Source organism: Spodoptera frugiperda, chromosome 3, assembly GCF_023101765.2.
Source record: "Spodoptera frugiperda isolate SF20-4 chromosome 3, AGI-APGP_CSIRO_Sfru_2.0, whole genome shotgun sequence".
NCBI classification, from domain to species: Eukaryota; Metazoa; Arthropoda; class Insecta; order Lepidoptera; family Noctuidae; genus Spodoptera; species Spodoptera frugiperda.
In genome coordinates, this window is record NC_064214.1 from 4,660,958 (window position 1) to 4,683,486 (window position 22,529).

Genomic DNA, 22,529 nt, shown 5'->3' on the forward strand with positions numbered 1-22,529 from the left:
GACAGCAGGTGGAATTAATTTCTGGTCAAAATTTGCTCACAACCCCACGAAACGAGAAGTGATGGCGGTAAGTACGTGCGATCGACCTGTATCCGTTTGATTTCAGACGAAGAATTTGACTTGAAAATTTTGGCACAAGAAGGACTGTTTCCGACATATTGTACATAAGATTTACTTGGCAGATCAACCATCACACAATATATGTACGCCACACATTTGCACGATGTACATTACAACACATGCTAATCACAAAATTTCTCAAGTCAATCTTCGTTTATAGACTGACATGCAGATGGATCGCTCAATCATCACCAACGCCAGTGGGGTACCAAATAACGTTTTGATCACAAGCTAATTCCATTATTTAGTGTGCCAAAAACCAAAGAATTTGAATGAAATAACTCAAAAGAGACTTCTCTTCCTTAGATATCGCTCTGCATCTCCATCCTGGTGTCCCTCACTGTGTTCTTCCTTGGTCTGGCTGAGATCATTCCGCCAACATCCCTGGCAATCCCCTTGCTTGGGAAATATCTACTATTCACGATGATACTCGTCTCGCTCAGCGTTTGGGTGACTGTTTGCATACTTAACGTGCATTTCAGGTAAATATTCTTTTTTTCTTTTCTCGTAGATATCGTTAAGCATCTCGATTTTGGTGTCGCTGACTGTATTCTTCCTGTTGCTGGCTGAAATAATCCCGCCCACGTCGCTCGCTATACCTTTATTAGGGAAGTATTTGCTGTTCACCATGATACTGGTGTCTCTGAGTGTCTGGATGACTGTTTGTGTTCTCAACGTTCATTTTAGGTGAGTAAAGAAAGTTAGTTAGCTTCCTTTCTCACGTTTCCACTTCCTTGAATCTTTCTCTGGCTATACTGTCGCTTCGTAGTGGTTTATTATCTAAATCTTGTTCCAAAGTATCCAGATAATAAACGTTATAATAAATATCTAGTGGCAGTGCATAAAACCTTTAAACTAAGTAATCGAAGCTACAATTTTACCTGCAGCTTTTGATTGTTGTTCGATTATGTGAAGCTTGCTTAAATAAAGAATATACTTCAATAATTTTCTGTGTTGACGGAAAATTTTACATATCTCGCAAAGTGCAAGCTTTGAAACTAATTCGCCCTACCCTATCTAAGCTTCCTACAGCAAAATGGTGTTGCTTGTTGATGTAGTAGTTACCGATACACAGAATATTCTAGATGTTTAGCCAGCACAGTTGATGACCAGCCTATAAATGTCCCACTGCAGGGCAAAGGCCAGAGAACTTACCATACAATTATGTTCAGCCAAGAAGCAATAATGGAAGACTACTAACAACCCTATCCTTTATAAATATCTTGCCAGCGATTTCCAAATTAATACACACGGACTTATACGAAACATGGTACAATGTTTCTTAAATTTAAAAAGCAATCCTTTTAGATTAAAGCATTGACTTTAGTAAAGCTTGTGTTCTTTTAGTATTTTTGGTAAGACTTTAAGTTACAAAGTATTTAATTTTAAAAATGTATTTTTAAACAGCGGGCTTTGTGACGAAGCTACCTAATTATATATGATAAAGTACAATCTCCTCCCTCAAAGGCCGTTATAGCACTAATAACACGACTAGTGTCAATGCGCGACGTCACGCGTCGATATTAAAGGTCAATGGGCAAAATGTATGGGAAAAAAACCCACGGCGGACAGAAATGAAATTATCAGGATATATGAATAAAATGTGTCTAGTTTATCATGGTAAGGGTCGCTTTCTTGTGGGATGTGGGAGAGTGGAGAAAAATAAACTTTTACATAATTATTTATTTGGCGTGATTAATATCCTTAACATAATTCGCATAGAGCTGAAAAATAGCATAAACGTTAAGTGCACCATTATAAACAAAATGTCAAAAATCCTCATCGATCTCACTTTTGGTAAAAAAAATATTCAAGGTTAAAAGGTCAAAATTATGGTTTTTTCAATTTTTCTCGAAAACGGCAAGTTCTATCGTTAAAATATGTTCGACACAGTTGTATATCATACAATTTTCTACAAAAATGGTTTATCATTTTTAGTCTTACGACTTTTCATTCGTGAGATATCACGGTTTTAAATAAATAAATCATAGTTTACATAACTCAATGAGTTTGACTCGCTATCTCCCGATTTTACCTCCTCCTATTGATTGTAGTCAACAAATGGACTATTTAACACAAAAAGAATAATTCGATGCAGGTCAATAGTTCTTGAGATTAACGTGTTCAAACAAATTCTTCTGCTTTAAATATTAGTACTACTTCCGCATAGTTTTATCTGCTACTCTACTTCTATTAATTGTAGCGAGATGTTTTATAGCGTATAGCCTTTCTCGATACATGGACTTATTCAACACAAAAATAACAATTTGGTGCGAACCAGTAGTTCTAGACATTAGTGCGTTCAAACAAACTCTTCAGCTTCAAATAATAGTAAAACTCCTGCTTGGTCTCATCCGCTGCTCGGCCCCTGTTGACCGTCGCGTAATATTTTATAGCTTAACCTTCCTCGATAAGTAGACTATCCAAAACCAAAAAAAAAAATCGCAGTATTAGTTCTGGAGATTAGCGCGTAAGTACCACTCCCGCGGTTTTACTCGCTGCTCGGCTCCTAGTATATCATCATAGCGTGATGTTTTATAGCCTATAAGCTTCCTGGATGAATGGATTATTCAATACAATATAATAATGGTCTACAAGTACTGAGCAGAGCGATTGAAACAGCGCCGGAATACTTAGTAACTTAATATATAAGCTAAAGAGTTTGTATCTTTGAACGAGCACACCTCCAGAACTACAACATCGAATCGAATTATTGCTTTTGTGTTTGATAGTCCATTAATTATTGAGGTAGGTTATAATTATTGAAACATTAGGCTATGCTTAATTTCTATTAAGCATAGCCTAATGTTTCAATCGATTCCGCAGTTTCAATCGATGCTGGCCTTCTGGCCAGCATCGATTGAAACTGCGGAAAAGTAGTACTAATATTTTAAGCTGAAGAATTTATAGAACACGCTAATCTCCAGAACTAGTAGTCCGAATCGAAGTGTTTTTTTTTTGTTAGTTAGTCCATTTATCGAATTATGCTATAAGCTATAAAACATCATGCTACCTACAATTAATAGGAGCCGAGCAGCAGTAAAACCCTGCGAGTATTATATAAAATACGTTTTATTTCATTAAAACCGCGATATCTCACGAATGGACAGTCGTAAGGGTAAAAGTGATGAACCATTTTTGTAAAAAATTGTAAGATCTACAACTCTGTTGAACATATTTGTACGATAAAACTTGTCCTTTTCGAGAAAAATAGAAAAAACCGTAATTTTGACCTTTTGACCTTGAATATTTCATTTGGTAAAAGTCTAATCGATGGGGATTTTTGACATTTTGTTTATAATCATGTAGTTAACATCTATGCCAATTTTCAGCTTCATTAATCGATTTGGGAAGTATGTCAAAGTTGCGACTTAATTTCGTCTATTTTTGGTTCTAACTTTTTTGTCCCATGGATTAAAAAAAAAATAATCATACCTAATGTTAAATAAATTTATACTCTTTCATTTGATATCATTTTCATTCGTGTCCGCGACCGGGTCGGATTCCGCCCAATGACCTTTGTCATCATCTGCTCGTTTGCCGCCCTAACCTGAGTAAGTCTGTGGAGTAAGTAAATGTACAAGCACTCAACACGTAAGTCTCCGGGTTGGTCAGTCACTTAGAATTTGTCTCCGGAATAAAGTATGGTATAGGCCGATAAACGAGCAGACGGATCATTTGATGGTAAGCAATCGCCGCCGCTCATGGATACCCAAAACGCCAGAGACATTACAAGTGCGTAGCCGTCTGTCCATTTGGGGGTTAGGAATTTAAGGATTATTGGGGAATTGGGGATTGGGAAGGGGGTTTTACATCGGTTTTCTGTTAGGCCGTGGTATAACTCCGATCGAGCCGGCCCATTCCTGCCGAAGCATGGCTCTCTCACACTGAAAAGTTCGCGGTAATTTGCTACAACTACAATGTGAATGTACGATATTTATTCATTCCATTCTTTCTGAATTGTACCTACATGAAGACCCTAAATATTAAAAAGCAAGACGTGTGCACAATATACGCGTTTTAGATTGAGTACTTGAGTGGGTAAGCCATTTTGGTAAAATAGGAAGAAAAGTATAACTTAACTTTGTCGTAGCTATATCGACATAAAATATTTAAAACCAAAAATAGCACTCAAAAATATAATAAAATATTCCAAAATAAACAGCTAGCGAAATAAAGGAGACGCATAAATCTGAACGGTCATTGTAATATTGCCACACACACCGCTATCGCGGAACAATAGTGTGAAATATGGTATGGTTCGGTACACTTCAGTTTGCAGAATAAAGAGCATTCTCATTCAATGCAGGAAGGACGTAATGAGAAGTTACATGTTTAGCTACCAGAATGTAGCACATTTGGTCTAGTTAACCTAGTTATTTCGTGTGCAAGTAAGAATAAAGATTAATTCAGTATAGAGACAGTTGCTATAGTTAGGCACAGAAATATTAAAAACTGATTGGTACGTTAGTTTTTTAACATAGTTGGAAACTTAATCATAAAAGTCATGGCACAGAGCAATGCCAAATTGGCTATTATGTCCAGGAGACCTTTGCTATTATGAAACATAAACAAGTTTTGTACTTTACAAAAGGTTGGAAGCAAGCTGACAGCTCGTGGACCGCGGCTTACGGCCTTTTAATATTGATGGTATGAAATTATATCATACGATATAACATTTAATGTTCAAAAAATGACAAATTAATTGCTGGGTTATTACTAGGAGCGATGCAGATAAAGTGTAATATGACCTTTAATCGGTTTAGTAACCAACCAATGGTTACTACATATTTCTGTACTGAATCAATTTTCATTTAAAACCAGACATACCGGCAATAGCAACAGTTTTCGATTACATATCTATTTTCACTGCAGAAATGTGTCACAATTGTACAAACGTACTCTGATGCCGTGACACGGGCATCGGATGTGAGTGGAACGCTAGCATGATCGTTACAATAAAAATTAACCGACTGCGCACTTGTAATCGCGTACATGCAAATATTAAACCTCTGTGCGTAGTGTAGTGATGTGCCGACTATGATCGTTTATTCGAATACAGTGCTATTCGACGCCGAAACGCGTGTCGACTGTTCGAAATAATTGTAACAAAAGCGTATACTCGTAGTTGCTGAAAACGAAGTTTCGCCTTCAAAAATATTTGAAGCCGAAACTTCATTTTATTACGGAACCCTATCTTTTTCCAAAATAAAATATAGTATAGACTATATAGGCTACACATTATCCACGAGTAACATAAGTAACATAAGTTACTCGTGGATAATGTAGCTTTCGAATGGTGAAAGAATTTTTAAAATCGGTCCAGTAGTTTTTGAGCCTATTCATTACAACCAAACAAACAAAGTTTTCCTCTTTATAATATTAGTGTAGATGTTACTCGTGGATAATGTAGCTTTCGAATGGTGAAAGAATTTTTAAAATCGGTCCAGTAGTTTTTGAGCCTATTCGTTACAACCAAACAAACAAGTTTTCCTCTTTATAATATTAGTGTAGACTAAACTCGGTTTTGGTTTCCGTTAGTAAATGATACACTTCACTTTCGGAGTCCATATCCCACTACAGAAGAATGACATGGAAGCGTGCATTAGGTTTAGAGCTTAGTTTTTTATTCAATAGGGTGTTCAAAACCACACATTTCTGTACAAAACGTTCAACAAATATCTTCTATAATACGAATAGTTATTCGAAAAGCACATCCCTATACGCCAATTCGAATAAATCTTTCGTTTCCATTGTTATTTTGTCATTACAGTAATAGAACATTGTGTGTGTGATATATGGCGTATGATAGCACGATAAGCTATTACAGCTTTGAATAATTTGCGGCGCTGTATAAAATAAAGCGCAATTTTGTGCGGTAATTAACGGGACGATTACAGTTGAATCTTGCAGCGCTTTAAGCGACTTATTGTTAAATGTGATGATGGTGGGAGTGTATGTTTTGGTAATTTGTGAAGGTATATTGTGAGGTACCATAGGGACTTTACACGTGTTTCCTATTTTCGTAAAGGGTGTGTTTGTAAGCAGACGTTGTGGAAGATCATAGCGAGTGATTTTCATCTACGAACCTACATAGGGAGGCCCATGTTTTATTACAGAGTAAAAGTGAAGGCTGCGCTGTTAAAGAATATGAAGCACTATTAAATAAAAATTAAAAGTAGTGTAACATAGAGATGATAGGTAGGCACACTGTAGTTTTTAAAGTGTGTCTTAAAAGTATTAAGCGTAAAGTATAAAAAACATGACTTAGAATGATTTAATAATGAACCAAAACATAATAAAAATAAAGCATGCATGAGAAATAGCGAGCAGCGTCTAGAATGGTCCCTAAATCCATACCTATTAAACGTCCCCCTTATAAAATTAAATAAAGCCAATCAAAATATCAAATTTTACTTTACTGAAAGGTCTCCATCAACGCACACGATGTCTCCTTGGATGAAGAAACTGTTCCTCCAGTTGATGCCGAAACTCCTCATGATGAGGAGAACCAAGTATTCTCTACCAGATTACGATGATACCTTCGTGTCCAATGGCTACACTAATGAACTGGAAATGAGGTAAGGATAAAATTAGTTATTATATTATATCTAAACGTAATATGGGTGTTATGTGTATGTGAAGTTGTATGTTTGTACTCGTAAACACACTAGTTTACGACACAGGAAAAAAGGCTAGTGTGGGCCAATGATTAAAAAAAGGGATTGTTTTGACATAGAGAAGAAAATAATATGGTGTGGGGCAACGATTGAAAAAAAATTGAGGAATGTTTATAAATAAGAATACATAGAGATGTCTCCAGTTCGATTCCTGAGATGAACTAAATGTTTCTGCACTTTTTTAGATTATCCCCTCTAATGTCTAGCACGAAGTTTGGAATTGTATGTTGTTTATAATTTTCATACCCATTATTAAGTATTTATTTGTTTCTGTGTAACTGTTATGTTTATTTTTGTATCCGAAGCTCATTTTGAGTTTCCTTCCCCATTTTTGTAGCAAAGCAAGGTTTCCGTTTTCCTATAACTGAACCGTTCTGGGGTTTCTTTACCTAACGTTTGTTTTTTTAGAATCTATATGTATATTATTTCAGACATTTTTAGCATCAGAAAATATATTTTAATATATATTTTATTTTTCCCACTGATAACTATAAGAAAGTGTTAACTATAATAATTATAATATGTACTTATCTTATAATAATGTGTAGAAGGTTCAATTCCTGTACGGAGCAACTCTTTGTGTAATCCACAAATTGTAGTTTTGGTCTAGGTTATGTGAAATTGGAATGTTTGTTAACGCACCCATGACATAGGAGAAAATTCTAGTGTGGGGCAACGTTTTTTAAAGAACGTAAGAAATAAATAATTATTATAGTTAACACTTTCTTATCACGTCTTTGTTCACATGTCACAAGCACAATGTTTACTCCCTCGTATTTCCAGCAGGGACAGTTTAACGGATGCCTTCGGGGATTCCAAGGATAATGGTGATTATCGTAAATCACCAGCTCCAGAAGATGACATGCTGTCTGCTGGAGGTGCTCATCAAAGACCTTCAGGTAAAGTCTACCATGAGGATGATTATGGCGTTTCTTGTGAGATTACATACCTTTAAAATATTATTTTTAATTATTCTTCTTTGCTTCTACTGACAGTGTCTAATTTAAGTTCTATTAAGTAATATCACTGGAAAACACGTATCATGAAACGTTTCACTAAAATTAATAATTTTTTAATAAATTACGTTTAAAAAAACCGACTTCAACCTCCATTTTTTAAAGTCATGTTAATAATAATTTCTTTTCGAAGTCGTTTGTTAAAACAAATTAAAAATTAATACGTTATTTTCTACAACATAGTACATGTTGATACATAAAAAAAGTACTTAAGCATTACCCTTCTTTCCTTTAGTGACTGAATCCGAGAACATGTTGCCGCGTCACCTCTCGCCAGAAGTAGCTGCCGCATTGAAGAGTGTCCGCTTCATAGCGCAGCACATTAAGGATGCTGACAAAGATAATGAGGTAAGTGGAAACTAAAACGTATCTAAAAAACATTGAACCAAATAACTGTTTCTTTAAAAGGGAACCACCTTCAATTTTGTTAACCACCACAATTTTTTAGACAGGTAATTTGCTTAAAGCCTTCTCCTTACTCTGAAAAATACTATGCTGAAATCCGCATCAAAATCGGTTTAGCCAAACGCGAGATACTCGCGCACAAACATACCTACATACTTACAGGTCAAACGGAGAACCTGGCTTTTTGAAGTTTGTAAAAAAGTATATTCGAAGGAAAAAAAATGTTTGCTAATTCAGAAATTAAATATTCATGTACCGGTGACTAAGTCATAACGGTCCGTGAAACAGGAAGAATTATGAGAGGCAGTTCAAATCTACGGGAAGACATAATATTTTTCCTTGAAATAATTATCATAATTAGTATTAGACGGGCATTTAATTTGTACACTTTTATATTTTATAATATTTTTATGGTATATGGTATAAGCCGGTAAACGAGCAGATAGGTCACCTGATGGTAAGCAATCGCCGCCACCCATCGACAACCGAAACACAAGAGGTGTTATAGTTGCGTTGCCGTCCTTTGGGGGTTAGGAATTTAAGGGTTGTCAGGGAATCGGGGATTGGGAAGATTAAGAAGGCAATTGGGCATCCGGTAACCTCACTCACACAATTATATGTATAAACGGATTGATGGTAAAAACTATGCACTATAATTATAACTAGCATTATAATTATTTTACTGTCTATGTATTTACTACGTATTGGTAGTTATAAAGGGTGATTGAATCCATATTTTTACTTTTTACCAGTTTCCAGTCTGTATTGTAATGTAATGTCCAGTTTCTACAAAAGAAGCTGAACATTATATTCTGAACTTCCTTTACAAATTCTTAGAGAAAGAGTAAATATCCATTACCGCACGTTAAATTTTTCATCCACAAACATCCGTGCATCTGTGGTGTTATAAAACGGAATTACCCGCAAATTCGCAGTTCATTGCAGTCTCGCGTGCTCCGTACACTATCGTGTACCGAAAATCGTAAACCCGGTACAAAAATACGAAGCTGTAATAAAAGAAGGAATTGAGAAATGTATGTTTGTTCACTGAATTGTAGTCCTCGCAAATGGTGAATGTACCCCAGTACGTGTAGCCCAGTTATTAGATAGCGTGCAGTGCTGCAAGTGATTCTAGCGCAAGGATTTATTTATTTGCACTCCGGCTATATTAGTTTGCAGACGAACAGCGTTAGATGATTTTCGTAGTGTATTTATTTTACTGCCGCACTCAGAGTCATTTAATGATTGCTTAAGTTGTTCCTTAGTATATATTTAAAAAATTCACTCTTAGAGACAGTTAATGGTCTGTTATCATCCTTTAGCGGTAATTACAGTTAAGTTTACCAAACCCTTTATCACGTTTACCTAACACATTTTAAAAGGTAACTGATACCATATATACTTAGGTAAAAATTAGACAATGTAATAGACACGTTGTTTTATATATCTATTGGAGCAAACGTTAGGTGTAATGATTTCGTATTATTGTGATATTAACTTTGTTAATTTACAAAAATCTTTTTATTTGAATTACTTTGTTCTTCAAATTACACTAAAGGTACTAGGACAGCATAAAATCAAGCGAGTCGCAGCCACACACAATGATGGGACAATCAGTAAAAAAATCGTCCAATTTTCATACCTACCTCCTTCCAGTTGATCGATCTCATTGGTTCCTTGCCTCGCTTTGCTGGCTCCGTGAACGTATTAAGCCCAATTGACAAAACGTCTCTGATCGTTAATTCCAATTTAAATATTCAATAGGTATCGGTAAGTATTAGAATTTCGTCTTTCGTTTGTTGAACATTCCTTAATTCGATGCGAGATAATTAAATGGGTCTGTTTGCGAGATGTTTCGTGTATCACATCGAAATGAAGTGTTAAATATATTAAATACAAATGTAGCGAGAATATCATCCGTCGCGTCGTTTACGTGCTGTGTTATAACGAGAATATCATCCGACGCGTCGGTTCCGCGCTTCGCGCGCTAACGCAAGCCGCGGCGTTCCCACCGCTCCTCACGTCGCCAGTCGGCCCTACACGCCCGTAGTGAAAGCACATACGCGCGCGACTGCGTCGCGCGGCGTCCTACCTTGTACCTAGATTATTGTTTGAACTATATTACTGCTGTCTGTGTGTTACCTAATTGTGATTGTCACTAACTGTGTAATTATAATATAATAAACTTTTGTACATACATTACAAAATTGCGCCCAACTCGTGGCTCGTGCTCGAAAGTACCTACGCGAGTGCGAACGTATTCCACGCTCCGTTGAAGTCTGTTGTGTACCTACTGTACCGAGGCTGTAACCGTCGTGTCTCGAGAAGATGCCGAAAACACGCGGACAGACGGCCATCGAGAACCGCAGTAGCGATAGTGACGAAGAGTTCACGGATACGCGAGTGGCGGAAACCGCCGCGGACGACAACATGGCGGCGGCGTCACCTACCACAACGGACCGACGCGATACGAATATGATCACAATGACGGAAGACCAGCTATCTAGGATCCTGGCCAGCGTGATGAGGGGGTCGACTCAACCTCCTGCTGCAGGAGTGCACGCGGTGCACACTGCGCAGAGCAATTTTACCCGGTGCACGGCTCGGTTCGATGGAGCCGCCTGCAACGCCGACGTCGTGGAAGCGTTCATCGAGAGCGTGCTCGTCTACAAGGAGTGCGCAGGCGTCTCAGACGACCACGCGTTACGAGGACTGCCGATGCTGCTGACCGGAGACGCCGCCGTGTGGTGGCGAGGAGTGCGACCTACGGTGGAGAGCTGGGACGACGCGTTACGCCGGCTGCGCTTCATGTACGGCGCGGCGCGCCCAGCCCACAGGGTCTTACGCGACATATTCGCGACAGAACAACAAAGTGAAAGTGCCGACGTATATATTTCGCGTGTGCGTGCTAACATTTCGCGGTTACCATATCCTTTACCAGAACAAATGCAACTCGATATAGTGTATGGCCTGTTACACCGTAGAATCCGCAAACGTGTTCCGCGTGATAGCGTAAGTAGTGTCGACTGTCTACTTGAGAGAGCTAGGTACGTAGAGGAGATGCTGGGCGAAGCGAACCAATCTAGTACATCGTCTAACAATAATACCGCGAACACGAATTTACGTAATAAAGATAACCCTTCAACCTCGACCGGTAAAAATATTAACCCGCAAACGGCTGCGGTGAAAAATGTTAACCCTCAAACGACTACGTCCGACTCTAGTTCGAACATAGATAGTAGTAGCGCGACTTCTAAACGTGTTAGACCACGCTGTGCACGCTGCAAACGTTTCGGACACACGATGGACGAGTGTAAGTCGAAAGGTAATGAGTTAGCTTGTTATGGTTGCGGTCGTGAAGGCGTTATTCGGTCGAAATGTCCCACTTGTAAAGGCAAGTGCATGGAAGATGCACCAGCCGCGGCCGCCGACGGGAAGGTAAGTTTCCAAAGTGCTTATACACACGATTCCTCCACGTCGCAGCCGACGATAAATATTGAAGTGGCTTCGTTATTAGGTGTCGCTGTGCTTGATACCGGCGCTACCGAAAGCTTAGCTAGCCCCGGTTTATATGCTATTTTGTTGAAGAACGGGACTAGTTTTACACCGGCCCGCCGCACGATAGGGTTGGCCGACGGGACCCAACATACACGTGACGTGTTGTTGTGCGATACGAATGTTGTAGTACAGGGACGTACTGTACCTACAACATTTATTGTTATACCAGGGGCGGAGAATAGGACGCTTCTCGGACAAGATTTTATTACGAAATCTGGTATTTTGCTTGACCTTCAACGTGGTTGTTGGTATTTTTCAGATTTGACAAAGATGAAGGTACCCTTTGTGCGCTCTTACAGTCTTATGTCCACCAGTGACGCAGAGCTGATGCAGGTTAACACCACCGGCCTGGCACTGAGAGAAAACGAGGGATCTAAGCTGTCACCTGCTCAGAGGTCGCAGCTCAACCAGCTTATAATATCTAAAGCTGCGCGTTTCGCCACCGAGGGACCAGCTACATCTTACGCTACTCACCACATTCGAGTGGGCGAGAGGCAGGAGCCTACCGCCTCACCACCCTACCGGATGTCGGCAGGTAAGAAGCAGCTGCTGGACGGTGAGCTCGAGAAGCTGCTGCGAGCAGACGTTATAGAGGAGTGTGAGTCGCCGTGGGCCGCGAACGTAGTGTTGGTGAAGAAGAAAGACGGTGGCGTCCGGTTATGTGTAGATTACCGCAAGCTCAATGCTGTGACGGAGCCTGACCGGTACCCATTGCCGCGCATAGAAGACGTTCTTCATGCCGCGAAGACCACCGCCTACATGTCAACGCTCGACCTCCAGTCTGGCTATTTTCAGGTTAGTGTCGCAGAAGAGGACCGCGACAAGACCGCGTTTGTTACGCCCTCTGGCACCTACAGGTTTAAGAGAATGCCCATGGGATTGCGCAACTCCGGTGCCACGTTCCAGAGACTGATCGACCGGTTCCGGTCGAACCTGGTTGTACCAGCGCGGACACTCGAGACCAGTGACGGCGCTGTGACGTCCTCAGACCCCCGAGGTGGTGGTAGATCGGTAAGTATCCTAGGCTACCTAGATGACCTGATTGTTCTGTCGCCCACGTTTGAAGAACACCTCGAGGATCTGGAGGCAGTCTTGATAGGCTGGATAAATTTAATCTACGTGTTAACCGCAAGAAAAGTTGTTTTGCCTGTGATTCGGTGCGGTTCCTGGGGCACATTATTGTACCCGGTGGTTTGCAGGTAGACCCGGAGAAGACCTCAGCCATAGCTGACATGCCTGCCCCGAAGAACGAGAGGCAGCTTAAAGGTTTCTTAGCTACGTCAAGCTGGTTCCGGCGATTTGTGCCGAATTACGCCGCTGTCGCGAAGCCTTTAACTGACCTTCTCAAGAAGAATAGCTCGTGGAGGTGGCATGAGGAGCAGCAGGCTGCGTTCGAGCACATCAAGAGACTCCTGGTCACCGCGCCCATACTCCGTCAAGCCGACGAAAGTAAGCCCTTCTCACTTAATACCGACAGTAGTGGTTACTGTCTCGGAGCAGTTCTGATGCAGGGGGAGGGCCCTGACGAGAGGCCTGTGGAGTACGCCAGTCGGTTGCTGTTACCAGCTGAGCACAACTATACCACCACGGAAAGGGAGGCGCTAGCTGTGGTCTGGGCGGTGACTAAATTCAGGGGCTACATCGAAGGATCAGAGGTCATCGTCAAGTCCGACCATCAACCCTTACGTTGGTTGATGAGTTTGAAGTTCCCCAGTGGCCGTTTGGCAAGGTGGGCATTGACCCTTCAGGCTTATAACTTACAGATCCAGTACACCCCCGGTAAGGTGAACGTGATTGCAGATACGCTAAGCCGCCCCGCCTGTTGTGAAAAGGACCCAGGTGGATGCGAGGTATGCTTAGTGACTGTAGATATACCGCACAGGGCACCTGCCGACGTACGTGATAACCAGCTCAAAGACCCCGAGCTGAAGACGATCGTAGAGGATCTGGAGGACTCCGATCCGTCTAGGGGAGGGGCTGGTCAGAACGAGGTTATCTGATGTCTGATGGAGTGTTGTATCGGTGTGCACCCGAGGCTGACGACGCTGACTCCGCCTGTCTCGTGGTACCGAGTCATGAAAGGGAGGGCATCCTTGCTGACTTCCATGACGCTCCCACCGCAGGTCATTTCGGTGTTGAGAGAACCCTGCAGCGCATCAGAGCTCGCTACTTTTGGGTAGGTATGAGAACCTTCGTTGCTGACTATATTAGACGTTGTGCTGCTTGTCAGCGTTATAAAGCAGACAACAAGAAACCTGCAGGACTACTGCAGACGCCTGCTGCGACTCGCCGGTTCGAGGTCGTTTCAGTGGATTTGTTTGGCCCTTTGCCGAAGACGGCTAAAGGTAACCGTTGGATTCTTATTATAGAGGACGTGTGTACTCACTGGGTTGAGTTGTTTGCGTTGGAGACCGCCACCAGCGTAGAGTGCGCTGAGATTTTAATCGGCGAAGTCTTCTTGAGGTTTGGAGTCCCGCGTAGGATGGTCAGCGACAACGGAGTTCAGTTCGTAGCTGAGGTGATGCAACAGGCATGTCACGTGATGGGTATCAAACAGTCTTTGACGCCGTTGTACCACCCGGAAAGCAACCCCGTTGAACGCAAGAACCGGGACCTCAAACCCCAGTTGGCAATTCTGGTGGGGAAGGACCACGCCTCTTGGGATCGCCATCTCGCAGCTATAAGGTTTGCGATGAATTCAGCCGTGACAGCGAGTACGGGATCTTCCCCGGCTTTTCTTACCTTCGGAAGGGAGCTGCGCGCACCGTCTGACGTCGTAGCTGACATGAAAGCCATCGTGGATAATGATAATTTTGTACCGAGTATTACGCCTTACCTTCGTAGGTTGTCGACAGCGCTTCTAGATGCCAGGGATGTCCATGAGCAGGCCCAGTCCATCAGGAAGAAGTATGCTGATGAAGGTAGACGTACGCCTCCGGATTATAAGGTAGGTGACCTTGTCCTCCTAAAGACGCAGAGTATGAACGACGCAGGCCGTGGACAAACCGCGAAGTTCATCCCTAGGAGAGACGGCCCGTATCGTATTCGGGAAGTGGTAAGTCCCACCACTTATGTTATCGAGGGACTTACGCGAGCTGAACACATTGGACGGTACCATGTGTCACACTTAACGCCATTCGTCGGCGACATCGTGTCTCCGGTTCGTGAGAAGCGCAAGCGTGGTCGACCCCGTAAATTAGATGCTAGTCCGAACGCGAGGGCGCTATGTCCGAACTAGAGGGGAGTGTGTAGCGAGAATATCATCCGTCGCGTCGTTTACGTGCTGTGTTATAACGAGAATATCATCCGACGCGTCGGTTCCGCGCTTCGCGCGCTAACGCAAGCCGCGGCGTTCCCACCGCTCCTCACGTCGCCAGTCGGCCCTACACGCCCGTAGTGAAAGCACATACGCGCGCGACTGCGTCGCGCGGCGTCCTACCTTGTACCTAGATTATTGTTTGAACTATATTACTGCTGTCTGTGTGTTACCTAATTGTGATTGTCACTAACTGTGTAATTATAATATAATAAACTTTTGTACATCCATTACACAAATATATTCTGATAATTTTCAAATGCTTTTTTTTCTTGTAGTCTGAATTCCAATTAAGTTTAATTTCAACTTTAAACTTTTTTATTTAGGTATTTAAAAGCATTATGTACATAAATACTGGGTGGACATAATGTCGTTGGTATTTTCTGCCTGTCTGATCTTTGGTAGTGGTGGTGCAGAGAAAATAACCAACGGGTGCAAGGAGCATGCCAAGTAGTAATCTATTTAAAATTTAAATAATACATAATAGTAATACTTACATAGTAATTGCGTTTAAAACTGAACAAAATAAAATCTATCTCAAACTCTATTACAATAGTAATATAATCAATCTATCGACGCCAAACAGGGAAAGTCAATTCATTTCCATACTATGACAGTTGAAAACCTTTACATTGCTGATAATATAATCTCCAAAGCTTTGCAATTTGTGAAATGGTTTCGCAAACAAATAGATGACTTAATAATAGCAATTAATTTTGCTCCACTATGTGACTATAGCACATTTGGCGCGCTAATATTGCCGATCCTTTCGAGTGAATGTGAACGAATGGGCTCTAGGGATCGGGAGCGATGAACGAATGAATGCTTTATTACCTGTGGCCTAGTAACGCTAGATAAGGATATGTGTAAGTAAAGAAATTAAAAAGAAAATTGTTTTTATGATGATTTGATAAATATTTTGAAAGCATTGTATTAAAAGTAACTGGTAGATGTCAGTTTAATCAGTAGTAATCATTTTGTCAGGAAAATCATCCAATGACTTCTCCCGCCTTGAGCGAGGCGATATGGAGTGTCAGACTTTTACTGACTAAAACCCACCCCGTTCCTAATCCTACTTTTCGAGCCGGAGCCCCGGTAGCCCCCTAGGCAGTCCGCAGCGAGTATCTCTGCCGATGCTATTATATTTCACATAAACATATTTACTTACAATAAGAGTAACAGAGTACATGTTATATTTTCCGGGACAAAGTTACACCAGCGAGTCCCCAGTGGCGTTAATTTTCTTCTAATGCGGACAAAAAGCGTAAGATAATGTTCAGCTTCTTATACACGGTGGACGAAGTTGGGATAGTGACGTCATTATTACCACCTGTATTTATGAAGATGGTTGGAAATAGGAGGTAATTGGAAAGAAAAAGTAGTAGTTCATAGTACGGTCCTTTAAAAAAAATAAGGAATGATGAAATCGGAATTGGGCCTTCGGTAACATCACTCACACGGCGAAACACAACGCAAATATTGTTCCACGCGGGTTTTATGTAAATTCACTCTGGTCAAGTCGGCCATTCGTGCTGAAGCGTGCTTCTCTCACACTTTAGTTTAATAGTAATTAATAAAAACACTTCACAGGTCCAGCAATCAGATTAATAAAGTTAATGGCATTTGGTCGCTTTTACCTGGGACCTCGAATCACTCCTCAGGGAACATAATAAGTGGCGAGAGCTCACGACGCGTCCTTAATGACTCGTACAAGGAAAATATTCTAATAATACCTCTAATACACTCTATTCGTCTTTATGCAGGTGTGTCGCTGTAAACAAACGACTTTGTTTTATTTTTTCTAATCTACGGAATAGGATTTTCTGCTATGTCAATAGAATTGGGTAGTTTCCTCAGCTAAAAATAAATTACTTCGACAATACAATAAAATAATCAAAAATAAACCGACTTCACTAAAAAAGTTAAAAATAACTTTAATTTCGGAAGTCGGTGTTTCTCGGTATTATTTGTTTGTTACACCGACTTCCGAAATTAAAGTTATTTTTAACTTTTTTAGTGAAGTCGGTTTATTTTTTTGTAATAAGTATTTTATTTCACACTTTTTAGTTGCGATACTCAGTATCGCAACTTTCGAAAAAGTCGGTTAAAATTCTCTATCTCAATAACTACTTTATTTATTTGTATTGTCACAGTCACTTAATTAACTTTATTGTGATTTCTATGTGAGTATGAAGTTCCATTGGCCATTTCTGGTCTTCTTCATCAGTTCCACCTCTTCAAAGGTTACTTTTTGACTGTAAATGCTTCAATTCTAGATGAATATACCAAAATCACTATATAGTTCCCTGTAATATTTGAGGAGTTCCCTCGATTTCTCTAAGATCCCATCATCAGATCCTAACTTGGTGACAATGGGACCACCTCAGAACTATCTACTTTCGAACAAAAAATGAATTTTGAAAATCCGTCGACAATTGACGGAGTATTCGATGAACAAACATACAAAAAAAAAAAAAACATACAAACAGCCGAACATAGTACCTCCTCCTTTTTGTGAAGTCGGTAAAAAGAATAACATTTTCATTCATCAAAAAGAATAACATTTTATTTTCTGCTATTTGACGTATACATCTAATGACTTCATAATGCATTATCTATTATATAAAAATAAGTTGAGTTTTCCTTCCTGACGCTATAACTCCAGAACGCACGATCCGATTTCCATAGTGAAGCATTCGTTTGAAAGGTCTTGGGCTCTGTGAGGTTTATAGCAAAGAAAATTCATGAAAAATTTAAATAGAACAGCAGGAAAACAGGGAATATCTATGTGGGTGGCGAAACGGAGTTCGCCGAGTTTGCTAGTTACATACAAAATTCATAGCAAATATCGTTTTCGATGTTTCGAAAAAAGTATTGAATTTGACTAGTAGGAAGCTAGCCTATTTCAATAATAGAAACAATTAATTCAGACCTAAAATAACAAGGATGAAAACACATCGTGTTCTTTTTCTAAATCCTAATATGAACCGCTTTTACATCATTTGTGTCGTGTTTCTTGGGTGCGTTTACATGCAATTTTACCTACACATGACACCCGAGAATGCCACGCCTGAGTAATTGTAAGTAGATTTTGGTACTTTCGTGAATACTTAAGAATACCACAGACTATGGACGAAAATTATTACTGCTTCAAGGCCACAGGCTTAGGTTCCATCAATCCCTTCGGGAATTAATATATAAAAAATACATTTTTTTTAAAACCATCTCGCTGAAAGTGTACTTTAGAAAATGATAATTATTTTGCGTGAAAATATCAAGTTTCTGTGAGATATTTGTCGTTGGTATCGGTCCTTGGGGGCGACAGCGAGAACATTGAGTGCTCACTTTAAAACGCCAATAAAAGTTTTCAAATGCTGTAAGAAAAAACCGCAGAACTAATCGATTAATTGGCCAAATTGACTTGGTAATGCTAGGTGTTAGGTAAAATATGATATTTTGTTGCTAAAACAGTTTTTTATTAGGTTAAGTGTTGATGTGTTTTCATTTCGACATTGCATTTATAAGACTGTTTTTACGACCACTTTAAGGTGATTTGGCCAGTGCGTTTTGGAAAGGTTTGTTTTTTAACTGAATGAGGATCTAATAACTTATACGTCACATTTTTTCTCTCTCTTTATATTAATTAGGGACTTTTATACAAGGTATATGCCAGTCCCATATTATACGTCACAAATTTAGCTTATCTATTCATTCAACTATTTAACAAGACTTACCGTCTCCTCAAAGCAAATAGCAAATCAACAGAACATTTATATCGTAGTCACAGCACAAATCGAAAGTAAAACACAATTAGTGAATTCAAAACGCAGCATTTTGGTAATATCGTCGTATTAACTTGAGACGAGCATCGAATGGGACTAAATCTAATTACGATCTCTCATTACCGGTTACGATGGAAGAAATCAGCACATTTAAATTGCTATCGATCCTTTTTCTCCCTAAGGAGCTATTCTGGCTTGGTCTCCTCGAAAGAGGATACTGCGACTGTGTTGAGATGAATTTCAAGCGATTTAGTGGGAAAAGTTGGCTGCTTTTTTGGCCCCAAGTGTTTGCTCGATTGCGTTTAAAGTTTTCTCTTGTGTGGAGAGGAAATTCTAAGAGTGAGAGGTTTCTACTCGTTTTGTTCTTTTAGTTTTAGTAAGTATGTTGTGTTAATGGGATAATACTGCTTGGTAATAGTATTTTTCAATGTCATCGCTCAGCACTCGAATTCAATGTCATCGCTCAGCACTCGAATTATAAGGAATGTGTCTTTCTCTTTTAGTTAGGTTTAGTATCACCTTTTTTCTATCGATGGTTAATAATAGATTTTGGGTTTTGAGCTAATTTCAATGATGATTTTGAATTTGTTACTCTGATAATAGCGACTTTCTTATTAAGTCTCCATTTATTTTACTTTGTAAAACTTCATTTTTCTGTCCCCATCTTTAACTTTACTTTAACTAATTTACTTGTAAAACACGCGACAAAGCACGAACGCTTTCATTGAAATCGAGCTTTAAATGCGACGTGAAATATCAAGAGAATAATATTATTTGCGCACAAACGTAGAGAGTATAATGCCTTATCTACGTCAGCATAAATACGAATGTAAAACAATAAAATTAGCTACAACTTACATCACGTACGACATAAGTAAATTAGTGAGGCAACCTCCCGACTAGGCCGAGTGCCAACACCGCTATTGCCGAACGCTGAATTGTTATTCCAGACACGTTTTTACGTCTCTGAGATAACCGCACTTCATTTTTGAAACGACGATATAAATAGCACCCGGAGGCCGAATAAATTTTAAAAAGCATCTCACCGGATTACCCTGGCCATCCATTTTTGTTCGCGAATTATTACCGGATTTTTTTTTTGTGAAAATAAATATATTTGGATTGTTAAATAATTATTTGAGAGATCTAATAAATTGATTTATTGATTTAGTTCATGATGTCATTGCATTACTTAATTCCTACAATCAGAATTGCGTCAGGAATCATAGGGGAAAATATTTATTTTATTTACAACAATTTTGAGCGTGAGAAAACGTTTGCATTCGAATTTTAAAGTAGATATAAAAACTCAATCTAAGTCGGTTACAGGACAAATATTAATTTTACTAGCTTATTCTTCTTACCTAACCTAACTCATACGGTATGAATTGAGACAGGGTATAAGTCATACTCTGTCTGTACACCAAATCTCATCAAAATCCGTTTAGCAGTTTCAGCGTGACTGACGAACACAAACAAAGTTTTACATTTATAATATTAAATGTGATTACACTTTGACCAATGAATATAATAAAAATACTAGGGAGTAAGAATAAATCGTCTATTGTTAAGTGAATAATATCAAACTGATAACCCACACCGTTATTCATAACCTCAAAAGGTTCAAACCTCAAGTCCTTCTAACCCTCACATTTCACTTTTGACAACCCAACAATCATTTTTACACTTCCCTATTGAATATTGATCTAATAACTCGGCTCGGCTTTCGGCGTCCATCAGCCTATCAGCATTATTCGAAAAAATAGTCTATTCACTTTGTTTGCCATCTGTACCCTATATTAATGGTAGTTGCTCTTATCTTTACGGAACCGAGCGGGTCTGAATACGAAATAGGATGAAATATGTAATATTGAAGTGTTTTTGCGGTGTTTTTTCGGCTTCACCGTTGAAATGCTGAATGTTTGGGATACTACTGTTTATTTGTTGTTCGGTTTGTTCGTGTCGTGTTTTTTTTTTCAGTGAAAAAATGTTGTGAAATGGATATTTTAAAAAAGCTTTCGACCGTTTCGCTTTTGGCCGACAGAGGATTCGTGTTCGCATACAAAAATGCTCGTGTATTTTTCTAACACCTGCCAGTATCTGCGTGAAAGACATCTAAGCATCTCTGTTACACATCAGATGTTCTGTTGCAAACGAAATGTTATTTCGTATGAAAATTTTATATTTCCTTGAATAAGAAAATCTAAAATCCTGGCCACATGCGGTTTTGAACACAAATCCTCGTCTAAATATTTCCAATAGATACTTTTATATTTTTGCGGACTGCATCTAGTTGTAAGTGCGGCTGCATATTTGCTTTAAAAGCTTACTCATCCCCGGAGGCTGTGTACCAATGTAAACATGGATCGTATCCTGAAATCCTTCGCGAGGATTTCGTAGTGTAACATACATTGCAGTTTATGTTGTTACGTGTGCTCCGACCAACTGAGATAAGTAAGCAATGTAATACGGTACTGGGAAAAATGTCAGCTTCTACGGTGAATTTGAAATTTTTAGGAATTAGATTTTTTTAAATAAGAAGACTTTTTGGGTGAGCTGAGACTTATCTTTGTTGGATTACGACAAATTCACATAGTATTGATTATGATAGTTTTAATTCATACCAGTTTATTATAGCAAAAACAATAAGATTCGATTATGCTCTCTTGAATAGCGCCACCATTATTACCTAGAATAATAATTGAAGTTAATGAACACATCAGAAATATTATTTTTTTGTAACCAACCGTCTAATCCGCGTCGAACAAAAAAGAATTACGAAAATCGGTTTTTCATTAACCTCGACGCAAAAAGTGTAAATACACAGAAAAAAATGCTGAATTGAGAACCTCCTACTTGTTTGGCAAGTCGGATAAAGAATAAGTAGATAACGTAACATTCAAAATTAAAGTGAATATATCACAATGTTCTCATACTAAACAAAAATTCAGTCATGTGGTTTAGATAAACCCCTGAACTAATCAACGTTCGAATTTCAAATTGAATTGTGAACCATATCGATTTCATTTAGGCCAGTATCCAAAAACAGACTGACGACACCAATGCAGTCATTTGCCATCTGTGGCGGAAGCCAACCAATGAGGTTTGACTTTTTAATAACGACTGGTTTAGGTACAAAAATGGTAGTCTGATTTAATAAATGTTCAGTCGAAATATTGGTTCTTTAAAAACAAATTGTTGTAAAATAAAAGTTAAAGTTTGAACTTGTATTCAAGTGTGTTATACTTTTCCCAAATAAAACTATGATACCACATCTTTGATAAAAAAATGTGACCAATGATTTAATCCAATATATTGAGATAGATCTATGTAGACAGGCATGTTTCTTTAAAATGTTTCTAGTGGTTTCTAAATTTGTATCCAGTATATGTCAATAGGTTCACCTCCTATTACATGGGACTTATAATACAAATGGTGAAAAGTTGGTATACATTGTATAGCGGCATTACGTGCCGTAATGTGCACCTCTGCCTACCCCTTCGGGGATAATAGGCGTGACGTTGGTTTCAAAGCTACGTCTTTGTATGTGAAAAGTGGCTACATGTTTGTTGATGCGCGGTATCGAAGATTTCTTATCTATTAGTTTAACTCAATGGTCTAATTATGATAAAACAAAATTACTTTCTACTTA

At 39.3% G+C, this 22,529-nt stretch overlaps 1 protein-coding gene across 4 annotated transcripts in view; it reads left to right on the forward strand.

Moving 5' to 3' along the window:
- Positions 1–22,529, forward strand: part of LOC118274025 (acetylcholine receptor subunit beta-like 2) — a 43,287-nt gene that overhangs the window by 13,158 nt on the left and 7,600 nt on the right. For 2 of the 4 annotated variants that reach the window (XM_050707889.1, XM_050707886.1), the window contains 4 exons: positions 427–602; positions 6,549–6,701; positions 7,584–7,699; positions 8,052–8,164. In XM_050707889.1, the coding sequence (XP_050563846.1) occupies positions 427–602; positions 6,549–6,701; positions 7,584–7,699; positions 8,052–8,164 (558 nt within the window). Of the gene's footprint in view, positions 1–426; positions 607–631; positions 808–6,548; positions 6,702–7,583; positions 7,700–8,051; positions 8,165–22,529 lie in introns of those variants that run through there. The other 2 variants (XM_050707887.1, XM_050707888.1) reach the window with 2 other exon arrangements.